This window comes from Gigantopelta aegis, chromosome 9 (genome assembly GCF_016097555.1).
Source record: "Gigantopelta aegis isolate Gae_Host chromosome 9, Gae_host_genome, whole genome shotgun sequence".
Taxonomy (NCBI): domain Eukaryota; kingdom Metazoa; phylum Mollusca; class Gastropoda; order Neomphalida; family Peltospiridae; genus Gigantopelta; species Gigantopelta aegis.
Window position 1 is genome coordinate 83,745,621 of NC_054707.1, and position 18,878 is coordinate 83,764,498.

Below are 18,878 nucleotides of genomic sequence, written 5' to 3' on the forward strand. Positions count from 1 at the left end.
CAGAATACACAAACAATGAAAACTTATCCAATCCACCTGTTCAGACGCAACAACGTGTTTTGGGTCCCCACTATTAAAACACTTCTGGATCCGCGCCTGCTATGTCGTTAATGTAATGTACTGATACAAAAATAAATACGTTTGGGTGCGATTGGGGATAAAACACTGTAAAGTAACTATAAGATAGGTTGATACATTATGACTGTCAGATTGTATGTCCATGAATAATATATATTTATTATTTACTAATGCACGGACAGGTGTTCAGCTGAAGGCCACATTCCCTTTTAGTGACGGAGGTTGGGGTGAGGTCTTAATCTCGTGATGTTCATTGTGAAATATTGCACACACACGTGACCAGAATATTATATACCGCGACTGATGGAGGCGTGGCCCTCTGCCCAACCCCACACCCACCTCTGGCATCGTATGTAGTTGTGTTAGGTTAGGTAAATATATAATTTATAAAAACAAAATCAAATAAATAATGTATTGGCAAAATTGATTCAATATACTGCATGTACATGGAATGGTTACATGCATTTTTGCGTAGTGTTTAAAGAAAAGGTTTTGTTATGCAAATAGCCTTAGTTATTTATAGGAGAATGGACGTGCCTTCAAAACATACAGAGATTTTTGTAAAATGGAAATAAATCAACTTCGTGCATTTTAGATGGTAAATTGTATATAAAACCTGTCGGGGTTTGGGTTTGTTTTCATGCATATGTAAAGAACACAAGGACTGAATAGGAATTAAACGTAACATTTGCAATAAACTTAGGGTCTAAACAATTGAACAGGACTATAGTCGCTTTATCTTTCTCCGGTCAACAGATCGTGTACACGGTAGAATTAAGCCGGGTTTAACTTTGATATTACACCTTTAACCAAAGTTCTTTGTTTTGTTGTTGTCGCCTTTCTACTGTGAGGCTGTATTTTATAGCCATGTAGTTAAAAGTCTGATTTGGATATTTCAAATGAAAATCAATAAACATTTCCGCAGTATTCCGCCATTATAAGACTATTGTGGAGCCTATTTAATGCTGGCATATTTCACTAACATCTTGCGCGCCCTTTAATATTTCTTGAGCCCTCTCTCCATTATAAACCCACTCGAAACTACCACAGTTATGTCTCATACTCAATAAGTAATAGTAAAACAATGTGCTTGGTTCAGGGTGTCATCAAACATTCTTTACATTTCTTTTCGAAATTTAGCGAGAAGTCTGTGGTAAATGAATTCACATACCATTAACATGAAGTCGCGTTAACAAAGTGTTTTAATCTCTCGCTGTTTACCTGACTCACCGACAGCACCTCTAATGGAGGGGGGGGGGGGTCGCTATAGATAAGTCATCCCCCAGATGACCTCGCGACGTGTTCAAGTGACTTATCGTGTTTATTGTTTGTCCTCGTGCAAAATTCCGCACTTAGTGATTTAATGCAAACACGGGGGCCTGTCAGTGGTTAAAAGAAATATTAAAAACATCATTGTATGTTCTAGAAACACCTCGGCATAAGCAATTTATTGAGGAACCATGAAACCAAACGTACAATGAGATATATGTACAAGTCGCAAGGAATATTTGTTTAACGACACCTCGGCATATTTTAAACTGTGGTTATTTGGTGGTTAGCGCATGGTTACTGTTACTAGATAAGCTACTGTTAATTACTTATTAAAAATCTAGATATAGTTTATATCAATCGTAAAATGGACAGTTCACACCAGTTGTGGGGCGGGCATTGGTTGGAACGAGAAATACAAACGAAGGGGTCAACGAGCGTCATCTGTCTACAAATCGGGACGTAGTCCAGTGGTAAAGCGCTCGCCTAATGTGCGGCCAGTCTAGGATCGATCACCGTCGGTGTGCCCATTGGGCTATTTCTCGTTCCAGCCAGTACTCCACGATTGGTATATGAAAGACAATGGTATATGTTGTCCTGTCTGTGGGATGGTGCATATAAAAGATCCTTTGCTACTAACAGAAAAATGTGGCGGGTTTCCTCTCTAAGACTATATATGTCAGGATTACCAAAAGTTTGATATCCAATAGCCGAAACAAATTACCTGAAACAAAGTTGTCAGATCTAAATTTAGTCTCGTTTGTGAGGCGTTGTCTCACGTTCTGGACATCCATGCGCAACATTACCGTTACTGATGTAGCTAATATCCCAGGCTGTGGAAGCCATCTATCACACCCACGAACCCCCACACCCTCCACCCTGACCATCTACCCCACAGTATTACACAGTCATCCCATACCGGTTCAAAACGATAGACTAAGACATAGAGCAGAATACACCTGAGATAGACAATACAATTTGTCATTTTAAATCATCCAAAATGTAACATCTTGGATGAATACTGTCACGCCACACACCGACCCCTTTCCTAAGACTATGGAACTGAGCATGTCCAGGACAAAGACTGAGTAGTTTAAAGGAGTTACCTCCAGGTGTGTTGTATTCTCGAGGCGGCTGTGTAATATTTCAGATCTTTCCGACCCCAGTTAAGTATGAAAGAAAGAAATGTTTTATTTAACGACGCACTCAACACATTTTATTTACGGTTATATGGCGTCAGACATATGGTTAAGGACCACACAGATTCTAAGAGGAAACCCGCTGTCGCCACTACATGGGCTACTCTTCCGATTAGCAGCAAGGGATCTTTTATTTGCGCTTCCCACAGGCAGGATAGCACAAACCATGGCCTTTGTTGAACCAGTTATGGATCACTGGTCGGTGCAAGTGGTTTACACCTACCCACTGAGCCTTGCGGAGCACTCACTCAGGGTTTGGAGTCGGTATCTGGATTAAAAATTCCATGCGTCGACTGGGATCCGAACCCAGTACCTACCAGCCTGTAGACCGATGGCCTGCCACGACGCCACCGAGGCCGGTCCAGTTAAGTATGATCCCCTGCGCCCACACCCACGTCTCTCCTACGTTGACGGCGATGTTTTGTCATTCTTCTGCTACGTCTTCTTCTTTTTATTTTTGTGCTTATATCCAATTACGGTTCAAGCACGCTGTCCTGGGCACACACACCTCAGCTATCTGGGCTGTCAGTCCAGGACAGTGGGTTAGTTGGTAGTGGTCATTCTATATTAATGATTATAGACCCTATATACTAGTGGTTATTCTCACACCCAACCGGTACCCCTACCATGCCCCACTCGAGCGAAGTTTGTTTTGTTTAACGACACCACTAGAGCACATTGATTTATTAATCATCATCATTTTGACACAGGCATAGAGAGGAAACCCGCTACATTTTCCACCCGCTCGAACGTGTCTCTGACGCTACCTGACTGTGCTATCAAAGTCACGCTATACGATTATTGTCAGTTTGAATGAGTATTTTCTTGAAGTCTGTATCAAAAACTGCGAAGTGGACTAGAACACCTCATAAAAATATCTTCAACCGGATGTAGGGTGATATCTACGTCATCAGCATCAGCTCGATACGGGTAATAAAAGTGATATTACCCGGTTAATAGACTGCAAACCGCAATCATTAATGTTCGTTATAAATTTGACAGCAAACTGCTTTCCAGATTTTTAGGGGAACTGTGAATCCTTTAGAAAACCCGGATTCTAGGATAAAACTGAGTTAGTCCCCTGTTTTTAATACTACGCTCAGACTACCAACTGTCACAACGGAGTTGGTTAATTCACCGATCGCACGACTTCTGCGACTGTCCAGTTGCTAATCTAAGCACTCTTACAACTCGATTCTCGTCGTCTACAAATCCTACGACCTTTTAGTTGTTAATCGGAGCGTACCAGTCTTAGGTCGAGAGTGGGGAAAATTACAACGAAACTGTCGAGTTGGCCAACTCCGTCGTGACAATTGGTAGTCTGACTCTAGCATTACATAAATAAATTGGTCATTGGTCATCACTTTCTCACCTGGCCAGTCTGCTCAAATGTGTAAATTGTTCATTGGTCATCACTTTCTCCCCTGGTCAGTCTGCTCAAATGTGTAAAGCCGGGGGCATTAGTAAAGAAACAGGTTGGATTTGCCGCATTTTAATTTTAGCCTGATGTTATAACGAATATGTAGTTGAACAGTAAAACAAGGGTTTTTCAATATTACACACACACACACACACACACCCCACACACACAGACACACACAGACACACACACACACACACACACACACACACACACCCCCCAGACACACACACAGATACACACCTGGTTGACAGGTGAACTAATCTACAGTTTGGTTACTGGCATCTTCCGACGCCTATATCAAACGTTTCACAAATCCTGATACCGAGGGTTATGCTACTCGCCCACTTACACGATCTGGCCGCCGATTTTATCACGATATGTGAAATATCGTAGTAGTATAGATATTATTGTTTACACAAGACACTGTAACGATGTTGTACGATCACATCACGAGCTTACTAAGAATATGATACGACATTTCTGCGATGTTAATACGATAAAGAATAGTTCTGCACGTGTTGTATACGAGGTTTTTACGAGTTTACCAAGACATTAACGCGATCTCTACGAGTTTGTCACGATGTAAATACGACTCTATTGGGTACAAACCGGAAACCGGAAAACATTGTATTTTGGCGCGTTTTTCAAGTCGTCACAACACCGTTAACTTTTAGCAAAATGACATATCAACAGCAAAATGATTTGCTGTATAGAAGTGTTGTAGTTGGGGTAGTGGCGGCCACAACACTGGTTGTACGCAGACGTCGACGAAGGGCGGAGGGCTACCGCCGTCAAGTCCTGCGAAGGTTTTGGTCAAGGACCTGGACCCATATTCACAAAATATCGTAAGCCTAGTTTTACACGTAAACGTAAATCTACGACTGAAGAGCTATTCACGAAACAACGAAAACGTAAGTTACGTGTAAAGTTGGACGTAAATATAAGAGTGCCTCAGGTTGCAATTAACGCTGCACGTAAGTTGTGTACATATAATAAATCAAGCACGATCGCCGTTATTTACTCTTATTTACGGAAACTAGCAGTATTTCCAATAAATGAAGCAGTTTGCGATGGCGAACGCCCACGGATTGAACATATTTTTGTTCGTGATCGAACGGATGTTTTCGACTCGGCCAATTTCTTCTGAGTTATCTTTTCCTTTTTAAGAAATGTCCTCAAGTTCGTGCCAAAACGCGGATCCCCACCAATACCAAAATGCCATGGTTCACTGTTCGCAATGTTATTGTTAGCAGATGACAAACAAAATTGCGTTTTGCGCATTTGTTATTTACCTGGTAGCCATCGTTTCTAATGTGTTTTTATTAATTACTCCAGTGAGAGTGTTAAATCGTAGATTTACGTCCAACTAAGTTACGTTTACATTTACGACCGTCTTTAAGAATAAGGTGTTTCTTGCACGTAAACGTAAATCTACGGCAGACGTAAGTGCTAGTCGTAGACGTAAATTTACACCTTTTTGTGAATATGGGTCCTGGCTTCTTCGTCGGCAAAATTGCGGGTTTTATAATACCCTGCAGCAGGAGCTGGCGCAAGAAGACCATACTGGCTTCCAGAATTTCCTACGGGTGGACTCGGCCTTGTTCCAAGAGATTCTGGATCGTGTTGGTCCTAAAATTGAAAGACAGGCGACATTCATGAGGGAACCACTTGAACCCGCTCTACGCTTGGCCATCACTCTTCGTTACCTGGCGACTGGAAACTCATACAAGACCCTTGAGTACGAATTCAGGGTGGCTAACAACACAATTTCCCGCATTGTACCAGAAACATGCAACGCAATCATCAATGAGTTTGCAGAGGAATTTCTGAAGGTATGATTAAAAAGTAAAGAGTAACATGTATGCAACTGTTTAACTGATTAATATATGGCAATCTGTGCGTATACCATAATTTGGTGATTGATATGACCAGATTATACCCTTTACTATTTCAGTGTCCATCAACACCAGATGAGTGGAGAGCAGTGGCTGAAGGGTTCTCAAACAAGTGGAACTTTCACAACTGTTTGGGGGCTCTTGATGGCAAGCATGTAGCGATCAGAGTGCCCAGTGCTTCCGGATCCGTATATTACTACAAGGGATTCCACAGTATTGTACTCATGGCCCTTGTGGACAGCCAGTATCGCTTCCTATATGTGGAAGTGGGTGCAAATGGCGGGCAAGTACATTTTACCGAATTGCATTTAGTGTTGTTTTGGTTTGTTTAATAACGCAATGGTGTACTGATTTCAATGCATATAAAAAAAATTGTTTGACACTAATAATATTGTGATAAAGCAAAACGTTTTGTGAATGATCACACATTCTTATCGTACATTCATTCATATGATTTCAGAGCTTCGGATGGTGGCGTCTTTGCGTCCCCCCCCCCCCCCCCCCCCCACACCTTTTCCCAGAGACGACCAACCTATGCCATACTCTATAGTGGCAGATGACGCCTTCACCATGCGTACCTATTTGATGAAGCCTTACCCCCAGAGAGGAATGTCCCGGGAACAACGTCTCTACAACTACAGGCTGTCGCGCGCACGACGCGTTGTGGAAAATGCTTTTGACATTCTTGCACATAGGTATTGTTACTACTTAATCTACATAATATGGCTAATCAATGTGTATCGATTCTTGGAATATTTTATAATTCATTACACATTGTATGATAATAATGTAATCATATTTTGTGTTTCACTTGATGTTTTCAGATTCAGATTCCTTCTCGACCCAATGGCCCAAAGGACTGAGAACGTAGAGACTATAGTCCTAGCAGCGTGTGTCATCCACAACATACTGAGGACTAGGTTCCCGCGCAGTACCACCAAACTTGCAGATCGGGAGGACCCACAGACGCATGGTGTTATCCCAGGCACATGGAGGGACAATGAAAGTCTGGTACGACTACAGTTGCAGCCTGGTAACCACTCATCGCGTACAGCGAAGGCATTGCGAGACTACCAGTGTCAGTATTATACCAGTCCAGTGGGCAGAGTTCTGTGGCAGGATTCCATGATATAGTGTGGGTGAGGAATACAGTTATGAAGTAATAAAAATTGTATGTTAACCTGTCTGGTAACCATATACATTTTGATGACTTTTCCGTAGCCCTTATTTTCCCCGCCCCATAGGAGCCACCCGGAATCCTAGAGTCGCCTCTTCTCACGAAACAGTAAAATATATCACTATAATATATTACAGAAACAGAGATATCACTTTCACAAAGTTTATTAGAATATAAACATTGAACATGAAATAAAACGTTGTCATCACTACAGACAAATCAGTCAGCTACTATGTCCTTCTAAACCTAGAACGACCAAAATAATAAAGTTTTCTTTAAACAAATATAAGGAACATATTTGCGCATGACCGTGTAATACTGATACACGTGAAATGTAAGTCAATATAGCACCAAAACACCATTATACGTCATTGAACATAAAATGTATGTCCCCTCCTTCAGTTTCTGTAGCAGTAGCGGTAGAGGTGTTGCCGGTGATGTTGGAGCTCGTTGTAACCGGTGGAGTATACGGCAGTCCGGGTCTTGGTGTTTGCATGGCTGGTTGTGGTTGCTGCCACTGTTGTGTGTGCTGCACGTATTGCGAGGAGCTAGAGGTTATTGGAGAAGGCACCTGGTAGAGAGAATGCCCATAGTTGGTTCGGTTGAATCTTGGATGAGCATTGAAGTAGTAGTTGGAATTGAAGGATGGTTCCAAGGCAGATGTACTGTCCCTTTTTGGTGCTTGTGTTGGGTTCTGCTTCAAAGGAAGAATCCAGGTCCTGTAGGGTTGTGTTGTCGTGGGTGTCCTCACTCGACAACACATCCAAACCATTGTCGTTTTTATCACCAGGTCCAGGTTCCTCTGCCACTTGGCTTGTCAACTGTAACAACAATTAACATACATTAGAATATATCTCACATGTTATTTACATTACAATATGTTCTTCTTTCAGGATGCCGTAACATACCAGCTGAGAGACAAGACACTTTCTGATAGCAGAGTACAGTGGAAAATAGACAAGAGTGCCGTTCCACAAATCCGTATACTGTAGGATTTATTCGGGGGTTTTACGGATTTGTAAACATATTTGTAAACCGTTTTGTGCTTATGTCAATAAACATAATGTACACCATTCTATCTGTACATATTGATACTTGTATACTGATGGTTTTATAGTTGTAATTCGCATTTAAATTGCCTCACAAACACAAATATATACATTTACGTCCTATAACAGCATTAAAACATTGGACCTTGCAACCTTGACGTCCTTGTATCCTGACAATATGGTCCGAAAGGAAAGTGAACGACTGTTGAATCCACAGTTCCCGCTCGGTAGGTTTGTGTCCTCCTTCTGCCCCAGACCCAGACTTCGGTTGCTTGCTCATCTTCTCATAGTAGGTTCGCATACTGGTCATCCATGTTAACAGTTGATCAGCTGGAAGCAGAAAACATAAATTTAACACTACATTGAATATAATTGTTTCCTTAACAATTTAAATTGTGTTACTACGGTAGAATTGGGAGTGGCGGGCTTCTAGAAGATGGTCCAGCAATGTATACCTTGACGGATCTACTTGGGAGGTGGCGGTCCTCCTGTGGACAACAAAACTGACAATACATCACGAAAAACCCCACAATGTTGCCTAAACATCACTTCGACTCTGCCCTGTGCAGAGATAGGTTCTTGACCACATGAAATCTGTACCATTAATTAATTAACTTAGTAAAATGTTAGCAAAAATATTTTCACAATTCAACATTAAACTAACCAGTACATTCCTCCCCATCCGGATCCTTGTATTCTTTCGCCTTTTCCTCTATCTTTCTTTTCTTAATTTGTGTGTACCTGTAATCTTTGCACCGCTTATTATAAATACATTCGGCCAGATCTTTCTCTTGTTCAGGAAGAAATGGAAATGGAACGTTATTTGGTCTTGTCTTTTTTCTGGGAGTGCCTGTGACCTTCTTGGGCGTCTTTACTCTTGCATGTAGTATACGAGGCGGTGGTATGACAATGGCAACGACATCATCAACATCATTCTTATCACCAATGACATCAACGTCATCATTCTTAACACCAATGACATCATCGTCTTCATTTTTAACATGCTGCAACTCTTTCCCACCGTCTTTTTCCTCTTGGTTATGTTGGGGTGGTTTCTCAGGACTGAGTGCCTCAGGCTGTTCTTTGTCCTGTGTGGACATCTGCGGTGACCTCTCCTTGCCATCATCAATCTTCTTTGGACTCCTCACGGACATTGTTTTCCCCTTTCCAGATTTTCTGCGAGGTGGCATTATTGCCGGTATTCATAAAAATGAACATCAGCTCTAGAAATAGAAAATAGATTTTGCGGTATTTTCATTACCTGCACGCGCTCACGTGACAAATCTGGCATTCGTCGTAAGCTCGTTTTCAGTAGGTGGCTATCATACTAAGCTCGTGTTACTGTCGCAACTAGCTCGTGTTCTGCACGTGTCCAGCTCCTGTCATACACGTTTCAAGGACGCAGTCAGCTCCTGTCAATCGTACACAAATCGTGTCTATCGTGTTTATCGTGTTCAATAACTGATTACGTGCAAACTACGATCAATGCCGAGCACAGCACGAGCATAATACGTGAAAAACACGATGTCATACGAGCATTGCAAAAGTTTTTAACATGTTCAAAATATTTTTTCTATCGTAGAAAATCTACGACCCCTCACGAAGTGTCGCGACTACATAAGTACCTCAGTACGAGTACGTTGCGAGTTAATGAAGAACTATGACGAGCTTACACACGATATTAATAACGTGATATATCGTAGCTCACATCGTGTAAGTGGGCGAGTAGCATTAGATCTTGTAACGTCATATTGCACCTGCACCGCGTAACCACGAGAGCATGTCACTAACATGTGTAAGACCGTGTCCACGGGTTCTGCCCAGTGGGCGTGTCCAGCGCCTCGCCAAGCGTGACAGTGGATCAGTATGTGTCTACACGTGCACGTACACTTAACACTGTTCGATAGATATCTCCGCGTAGTGAAGGTGTGTATGTAACCACACACACACACACACACACACACACACACACACACACACACACACCCATAAGTTTACAAGACGGGGGAGAATACAATATTAGTTGTAATCCATGTAAAAATGCGCAGTGAGTCGTTTGCAACTCTATATAGCTGTTTGGCAGAAATGCTAATATGAATAAATGTTTTTAGCTAGATTCGGGCAAAAATCAGCCTGCTCCTCTACAAAAATGGGAACCCGTACGTCTGTGCCCCCCCCCCCCCCCCCCCCCCCCACACACACACACACACTCACACACATGGTAGAACAGAACAATGTATCTACGAACCATTACAAACGATGTTCGGCTGAGATCGCCTTTCAAAATTCTGAATCATGGATGAGTCTTTATTTTGTAAGGAGCGTGACAGAGCCCAGTGGTACGGCGCTTGTTCGATGCACGGTCGGTGTGGGATCGATCTCCGTTGGTGAACCCATTGGGCTATTTTTCGTTCCAGCCAGTGCACCACGACTGGTATATCAAAGGATGTGGTATGTACTACCATGTCTGTGGGATGGTGTATACAAAAGATCCCTTGCTGCTAATCGAAAAAAGTAGTCCATGAAGTGGCGACAGCGGGTTTCCTCTCTCAATATCTGTGTGGTCCTTAACCATATGTCTGACGCCATATAACCATAAATAAAATGTTATGAGTACGTCATTAAATAAAACATTTCTTCTTATTTTGTAAAATCAACAATGCATTTTACTTCTATTGCTTTCGTATTTCACTTCGTTTTCTTTGTTTTGTTTTGTTTTTATTTTGCAAACTCATAAGCATAAAATAATATTTCTGGAATCCCACTGGCCAAGTTTAACAATCATTAGCTGGAAACTCAGTGGTGTACTGACCTTTTTGCTGATGACTGTCAAAATGTGACATCTAGATTATAAAACTACATATAGTTCCATCATTTCTAAATACTCTGTCGACTGGTTTATTATTAGCATATTATTAGTGTTTATTTTCAAAACAGTTCTTGGTCAAATGCCTGTTAAGGAGGTAAGCTACAACAACCAATTGTTTATTTAATGACACCCCACCACATTGTTTGGTTGTCGGCTTGCTGACACGTTGTCTAGAGTACATTCTCAGTAATAGAGACAAAACCCATCGTTATGACATCGAATATTTTGCTTAGAGCAACACGTTTTCCATAGGTGCACTTTCCTACACTGACAGAACAGCACATACATCGGTATCATTTTGGAGGGAATTCCACCCTATTTTCATTTCAACTTATTTTCGTTCTTATACCCAATTATGGTTCAAGCACGCTGTCATGGGCACACACCTATCTGGGCTGTCTTTCCAGGACAGTGGGTTGGTTGTTGTTAGTGGTTAGTGAGAGAGAAGAGGGTGTAGTGGTCTTACGCCTACCCATTGAGTCGTTAAACTCGCATTGGGTAAGAGTCGGTACGGGGATGCGAACCGTGTACCTACCAGCCTTATGTCCGATGGCTTAACGACGACCCCACCGAGTCCGGTATTCGACCCAAACCAGCGTACCCAAGTGGAAACTACATCACTGATTTGCATACCGCTCTCTAAGCAGTGAGGTAAATAAGTGCTTTAGGCGCTGTGACTTTGTGGTTAGGACATCTGTACGTGACTGCGCATGCTTGGCATTGGTCAGTGGTGGAAAAACAAGACTGTATAAGTTATAAGACCCGTACCCCGCACTCGGTCGACCTGGAAAATCAAACAAACTCTCGCTCGTCGATGGAAGATAGCGCACCGGTCAAGAAAATGAGTCATCATTAACAATTAATTCACAACTTTAATCTTTTAAAAGGGCAGCGCGTCCACAATAGCTTTTGACTCCTAATGTTGACATTTGTCAAGCTTCGTATCCAGTGTCAACAAACGATTACAGTTGTCGCCTCGTGAAGACATCGCCTCGTAAATTTGATGGGTGTCTGTTATTAGCAGAAGCGATACGTTTGACTATCAGATCACAGACATGGGGGATGGTCGTTTGTTGGCACAAAAACACAATGATGTGTAAATGGGTCAAGCGGGTATCGAGGGAGGGGGGTAAACAAGGAAATTAAATGTGTCAATTTTACCTGCCGTCCACGTTTTCCTCCCTTGAGTCACGAGGACATATTTTACTCAGTACTCAGATATGTTGACAGCTTTGTGTTTTGAAATCCAGACCTTCATTGTTGTTAGTATCCATCCGGGCAGGTTCTGTGAACTAGTCGCAAAGTCTCATCGAGGAAACAGGTATTAGGACGACCGCTGTTTCCAGATTTCTCACTGGCGAAAGACAAAACTAATTGTTTAAAGTTTGATCTAGACAAAGAACCATTCCTTCAGATTATCACCCAGACAGTTGCACAAAACAGGAGCTATAGACTTTCGTCCACAAAACATATAGGAGCAACTCTCGGAGTTTTCGGTAAGTCCGTATATTACTTTATATTAATTATAATATTATAAATTATATTTATTTTAATAATCATTAATGAAGAGTTGTTCGGGGTTCTTTTTTGTTTGTTTTTCGTTTTGTTTTTGTTTATCTTCTTTTTAAAATTTATTTATTTATTATTATTAGTAGTAGTAGTAGTAGTAGTAGTAGTAGTAGTAGTAGTAGTAGTAGTAGTAGTAGTAGTAGTAGTAGTAGTAGTAGTAGTAGTATCTAAAGTTTCTTCCAAAAACTGTCAAAGGCTGTAAATCGGAAGCATCTCTTGTAGTCACAATAATTTAAATAAATCGTATAAAGTACAGTCACCTTTTAATTATTAATTATTATTATTATTATTATTTATTTTATTTACATTTTTTTTTTTTTTTTTTTTTTTTTTTATTTAAAATGTATTTATGTATTTATTTATTGACTTTTTACTGATTTATTTATATTTATTTATTTATTTTATATATTTAATTATTTGTTTGTTTGTTTAATTTTATTAATATTATTTGTATTATATTTATTTATTAGTAGTATTAATTATCTTCTTTTTTATATAAATCTTTATTCCCCCCAGATCACTGGCAATGTCAAGGTTGGGGTGCCTTGAATCATCGTCTTACAATATACAATAATAATAAAATTAATTAATTAATTATCACTGTTGTGTTTGTTTGTTTTTTATATTAAAGACACGTTTTATATATTTATATTCTTGTAGATATTTGTGATCGTTGCAGAAATCAAACCTGTATCAGATGCATTTTGTTTTCTTTTATTGCGAATAAGCCCAAATTATTTAATGTTAATTTAAAACACAAGATACATTAGTGGAGTCTGAATAAACCCGTGTGGCCGCGCTATCGAGGTGGGTACTATAATTAGTGTCATACATTAGTGGAGTCTGAATAAACCCGTGTGGCCGCGCTATCGAGGTGGGTACTATAATTAGTGTCATACATTAGTGGAGTCTGAATAAACCCGTGTGGCCGCGCTATCGTGGTGGGTACTTTAATTAGTGTCATACATTAGTGGAGTCTGAATAAACTCGTGTGGCCGCGCTATCGAGGTGGGTACTATAATTAGTGTCATACATTAGTGGAGTCTGAATAAACCCGTGTGGCCGCGCTATCGAGGTGGGTACTTTAATTAGTGTCATACATTAGTGGAGTCTGAATAAACTCGTGTGGCCGCGCTATCGAGGTGGGTACTATAATTAGTGTCATACATTAGTATCAGCTGATCAGCATTTTGGCATTGTGGAGAAAACGTTTTGAGAATTAATGGCGGACAGACAGACAGACATATAGTTTATTACGGTCTCATCTCATTACAGCAGAATAAGATACAGCATATGCATACAATCAATAACATACCAATTATACAGTTGTAATGAGCCACTTTATACAGAGTTATGAGAGACTATTCGCTAAAAGTATCTAAAGGACAAACCAGAAGAAAAAAACAATATAGTATTTAAAACAATGGCAGCACCAATAAAACAATAAACACATATGCTGTATATTGGTGCAGTCAAGATAATTAAAAAGTAAATTTCTACAGTGAGTCCGTGCCTTTATAGAAGATTGTGATTGGCGAATGAGTCTGAGTAATATACAGTAGGCTGTCACGGGAACAACATTATTGTGACAGGTCTTCTCTAAATAGTAAAATATACGTATATTCAAAACACGAATTAATATGGCTTTGATTACTATATGTCTGTAGTGTTTTGAATTATGGTTATGAAGTATGGGGGTTTTCACCCCGTTCATGATGTTGAAAATGTGCATATGGATTTGTGTAAAGAATTTTGAATGTTAAACGAAGCACAGCAAATGTAATACATGTAGTACTAACAGAACTTGGAAGACTTCCTTTATATATAGTTGGAAACATAAGAATAGTTAAGTATTGGTTGAAGCTTTTAGAAACATATTTTGAAATCACTATATCATAATATGCTAGAATGTCAGAATAGTTCTAATTGCCTTCACCATGTTCAAAAATTACTCTTATCACTAGGTTTTGGAGATGTTTGGTATAATCAGTATGTCGATAGTACTGAATTAGTCTTAAAAAGTGTACAAATACGTTTAACTGATAACTTAATGTAGGAGAGAGAGACGCTATGCTAGAACATTGTCTTAAATGTAATGTATATAAGCATTTAATAGATACGTTTTGCACATACTACCTTAGAATATCGTTGTCAGATTGTTACACTACTCTATCACAATAATTCGCTTTTCAGCTGTGGTAACCGATACACCATCTTGAGAGTTTGTGGGTCAGTAGCACCCCCACCACAAACCCACGCCCACCCCCACACCCACGCCCACTCCACGCATATTCCCATCCCTATCCCCTCCGGCTTTTATACTTCTACCCAGACCTGTATTAGTAGTGAATGGGCCTCGGTGGTGTCGTGGTTAAGCCATGGTTCGCAGCCCGATACCGGCTCACACCCAGGGCCAGTTTTAACGACCCAATGGGTAGGTGTAAGACCACTACACCCTCTTCTCTATTACTAACCACTAACAAGTAATCTGTCCTGGATAGTGACGCCCATATATATGAGGTGTGTGACCAGGACAGCGTGCTTGAACCTTAATTGGATATAAGCACGAAAATAATAACTTGAAATGAATGAATAAACAGTGAATTATTAATAATATTACTGGCCCCTCTTCTTCCTCTATGTGAAAAGTTTCTACGAGTTTGTTCTTTTTAAATTTCTGTTCTTAATTGTAATCATTTTCATTATAAAAATGCACGAAGTTGAGTTTGGATATTTGCTCTCTCTCTCTCTCTCTCTCTCTCTCTCTCTCTCTCTCTCTCTCTCTCTCTCTCTCTCTCTCTCTCTCTCTCTCTCTCTCTCTCCTCCTCTCCCTCTCTCTCTCTCCCTCTCTCCTCCCTCCCTCCCTCTCTCTCTCTCTCTCGTATCACAATGACCCTGTTAGGTACCCATTTACAACCTTGTTACGTTCTAAGCATATATAACTGTCCATCCTCCAATTACACAATCACCCATTGTATATATTATCTCTTTCAATATCTGTATGGTCCTTAACCATATATCTGACGCCATATAACCGTAAATAAAATGTGTTGAGTGCCTCGTTAAATAAAACATTTCCTTCCTTCCTTTAAAATGTACTGAGGCGTGAAACAAATACTCCGGTTTTGTCTGTGTGCTGAAGTTTTTCACAAATTACATATCTTAACATACAATACAGAACGGTCATTTTCTTTGACCGTTTTATTCTCTCTTCGTCTATTTTTGTTCACTGGAATTTGTTTAAATATAAAACGTGAATGACAACAAAAAAAGAAGTTTGTTTTGTTTAACGACACCACTAGAGCACATTGATTTATTAATGATCGGCTACTGGATGTCAAACATTTGGTATTTTTTACATATAGTCTTAGAGAGGAAACCCGTTACATTTTTGTTTTAGTAGCAAGGGATCTTTTATATGCACCATCCCAGACAGGATAGCACATACCATGGCCTTTGATATACCAGTCGTGGTGCACTGGCTGGAACGAGAAATAGCCCGATGGGCCCACCGACGGGGATCGATCCCAAATAGACCGCGTATCAAGCGAGCGCTGTACCACTGGGCTACGTCCCGCTCCGACGACACTAAATGCCACAGTTAATGTGTTTTCATTGGAACATGAAAGGTGCTACGGTAAGTGATCTGAAGATTTAAGCACCGAGGCTAATTGATAGTTTAAAAAATGGCCCTCGGACCTGTGTCTGTGGACAGCGTGGTGGTCATTACGCTAAGCCGGCGCTAACACGACAGCACGGAAAGTGTCACCCAACCAGCGCTACATTTAGCGATCTCAGTGGGATCAAACAAGGGAAGGTAATCCATGTCATTATGTGGTGTCGCTGATGTCGCTACCATGACCTCTGACAAAATAAATCAAACTGAACAATAACTACATGCTATCTATTAGTTTTGAACTGAATTTGCCTGTAGGCAGGTTGGAGAATGTTGATGACTGTGTATTTACTGTCCATCTCGCTCTGAACATTCTTTCATTCAGTAAAAACTAAATGTGACCCGTCATAAGCGTACGAGATTGGGGGAGGGGGAGAGATATATAAAATAAAGTATTTTTTTATTATTTATTTTTCAGATTACTTTGTCCATCGTGTGTGTTGTAATGGCTGGTAGTTTCGTCTATTCGCTCGTATGCGGTCTTGTGTCTGCACGGAAACACACGAAGAAGAACGCGCCAGACGGAAAAAAACGTAAGCGTCGTTCCGATTGGTTCTCTCACACGGATCGCATCCGTCTGCACGTGCAGGTGACGTCAGACGACAAGTCGCTGTTGATCGACGAATCGTCTGCCGATGACTCCGGCTACAAATCTCCCACGTGTCTTCTGAGCACGACGTCGGTGTCTGTGGACGACATCTGCGACATCTACCGCCTCGACGACACCTTGGACAAGCCACTGGACGACGACGACGATGGCGACATGCTGCGAAAAGCGTCCTCGCTGTCCTCTCTCCTCCGCTGCACGAGCATCCAGGACAAATCGCTGAGACTGATGAGACGACGTCGTCAGAACATGGCCAAACGACGCAGCAAGCTCCTCTACGCTGACGAAGGAATCGATCTCACTCTGACGAGCACATGCGATGACGTCACAAGCACGGATGATAACATATCGAGCGACGAAGCTAGTCCGCAGGTGAAACATCTTGTTGATGATGCTCTGCGGGATTCACGGGGTGACCTGACTCCGTGTCGCATCAACATCGACGGCGACGTCATCTCGAGATCATGCCAGGTTGGAGTCGCTCGCAACAGCAGCGTGCAGATGAAGTCGTGGGAGATACGACGTCGTCGCAAGCTGTTGCTGAGGAAGAGAAAGTCGAGGAGCTGTGACGAGCTGGGATCCGTCGGGTACGAGCTCAGCTACGGCAGTGTCGGCGATCTGAGGGCCGTCGGGTACGAGCTCAGCTACGGCAGTGTCGGCGATCTGAGGGCCGTCGATTCTAAGGCGTCGCGACAGATGAAAGTGCGATCCTTCTACATATGAACACTGGCCATTTGACTTGATAACGATCATAATACAGTTACATTCTTACCTCAGGTTGATAACGATCATAATACAGTTACATTCTTACCTCAGGTTGATAACGATCATAATACAGTTACATTCTTACCTCAGGTTGATAACGATCATAATACAGTTACATTCTTACCTCAGGTTGATAACGATCATAATACAGTTACATTCTTACCTCAGGTTGGTGCTGTTTCCAGGACCTACGAGAACATATCTAATGACGATATGCGTTAAATTGGTTCACGCTTTGAAATTAACGGGTATTAGACGTCCGTGTGCATGTGCACTGCGTGCGTGTGTGTGTGTATGTTCATTTTATTTTAGGGTTGGTTTTTTGTTTGTGTTTTTTGAGTGGTGTGAGGGGGGTGGGTTTTGCCTTATGAAGATCTTGCAGGCTTATTTTAAAGAGAGTAATATTTCACACCCAAGACAATTGTTTGCAATTGGAACCACTGCCAGATAAAACTAAAATATATTTTACAACTTTTTCTTATAACATTTCTACTCGACTATTGGTATGATCGTAGTGTTTTGTTGTAGTTTTACACTGTGTTTTATTATACATTTGTATTTACATTGATGTGTTCTTTATCTTCATTTGAAGCGATTCGTCGTGAATTATTATTTTATTACACTAATAACTTTAAAATACGTAATGTACAGCAAAATATAATGTTGCTTATTTTAGATGTAGGTATCTGTTCTTTACACTGTTTTTACATAATTGTTTTAGTTTAAACTTTTAATATAAATAATCATATCCATAAACTTACCATTGTGTGACACCCAACAACCGATGTGTATTTTTGCGCTGGTGTGTTGGTGTGCTGGTGTGTTGGTGTGTTGTTAAACATTCATTCATTCATACTTAATATGTAGACTACTTATGTTAGATGTTTAGAACAGTAAGATGGTCACAGAAAGGTGAATGCTTAACTGAGGTGGTTAACTGAGGAGATGTCATTATACATAACATGTATAACATACATACCTCATTCTCTCTCATGTATATACTTCTCTTTTAATATTTAATTTTTGTATATTCTTGTAATAGTTGTAGTCCCCGTTATTGCTATTATTAGGAGAGGGCCTTGTAAGTTGGATAACTTGTGCCCAATCCATTAGTACCTTATATGCAATAAAATATGTTTCAATCAAACCTATCTAATTTTAATGCCGTTTTGAAAATCAGCGAGAACATTTTAAGTGTGATATTATTCTCCCTCTTAAACGTTAAGTAATTCAGGGGCCTAGCTTCTATATACGGAGGTATGCAGCTGCGTACCGCTTGAGATTACATTTTTTAAATTAAAA

General features: G+C 40.7%; 3 protein-coding genes across 3 annotated transcripts in view; 2 read left to right on the forward strand and 1 right to left on the reverse strand.

Annotated features, from left to right (window-relative positions):
• The window catches only part of LOC121381808, a 20,125-nt gene extending 13,398 nt beyond the window's left edge, over positions 1-6,727 (forward strand). Inside the window, exons 3-5 of the mRNA XM_041511165.1 lie at positions 5,508-5,801; positions 5,924-6,151; positions 6,689-6,727. Coding sequence (XP_041367099.1) covers positions 5,508-5,801; positions 5,924-6,151; positions 6,689-6,727 — 561 coding nt within the window. The remainder of the gene's footprint in view (positions 1-5,507; positions 5,802-5,923; positions 6,152-6,688) is intronic.
• A 462-nt stretch (positions 6,728-7,189) lies between these two features.
• LOC121382094 lies at positions 7,190-11,571 on the reverse strand. Its single transcript, XM_041511589.1, has 4 exons — positions 11,495-11,571; positions 8,755-9,313; positions 8,236-8,420; positions 7,190-7,862 (listed from the first exon to the last, which is right to left on the reverse strand). Exons 2-4 carry the CDS (start codon positions 9,278-9,280, stop codon positions 7,590-7,592), a joined length of 984 nt encoding a protein of 327 aa, XP_041367523.1. The 5' UTR covers positions 9,281-9,313; positions 11,495-11,571; the 3' UTR covers positions 7,190-7,589.
• A 5,078-nt stretch (positions 11,572-16,649) lies between these two features.
• On the forward strand, positions 16,650-17,534 carry LOC121381810. The gene has a single exon (XM_041511166.1). It carries the CDS (start codon positions 16,650-16,652, stop codon positions 17,532-17,534), a length of 885 nt encoding a protein of 294 aa, XP_041367100.1.
• Positions 17,535-18,878: the final 1,344 nt, after the last annotated feature.

Bases quoted from the DNA above. Each gene is read 5' to 3' on its own strand.
- LOC121382094 (XM_041511589.1), bottom strand. From the start codon at position 9,280: ATGCCACCTCGCAGAAAATCTGGAAAGGGGAAAACAATGTCCGTGAGG. The intron at 8,421-8,754 runs GTTAGTTTAATG...TTCTGCTTCCAG, and splicing joins GGATGGGGAGGAATGTACTG to CTGATCAACTGTTAACATGG. The intron at 7,863-8,235 runs GTCCAATGTTTT...TTGTTGTTACAG, and splicing joins AAGGACGTCAAGGTTGCAAG to TTGACAAGCCAAGTGGCAGA.
- LOC121381810 (XM_041511166.1), top strand. From the start codon at position 16,650: ATGGCTGGTAGTTTCGTCTATTCGCTCGTATGCGGTCTTGTGTCTGCA.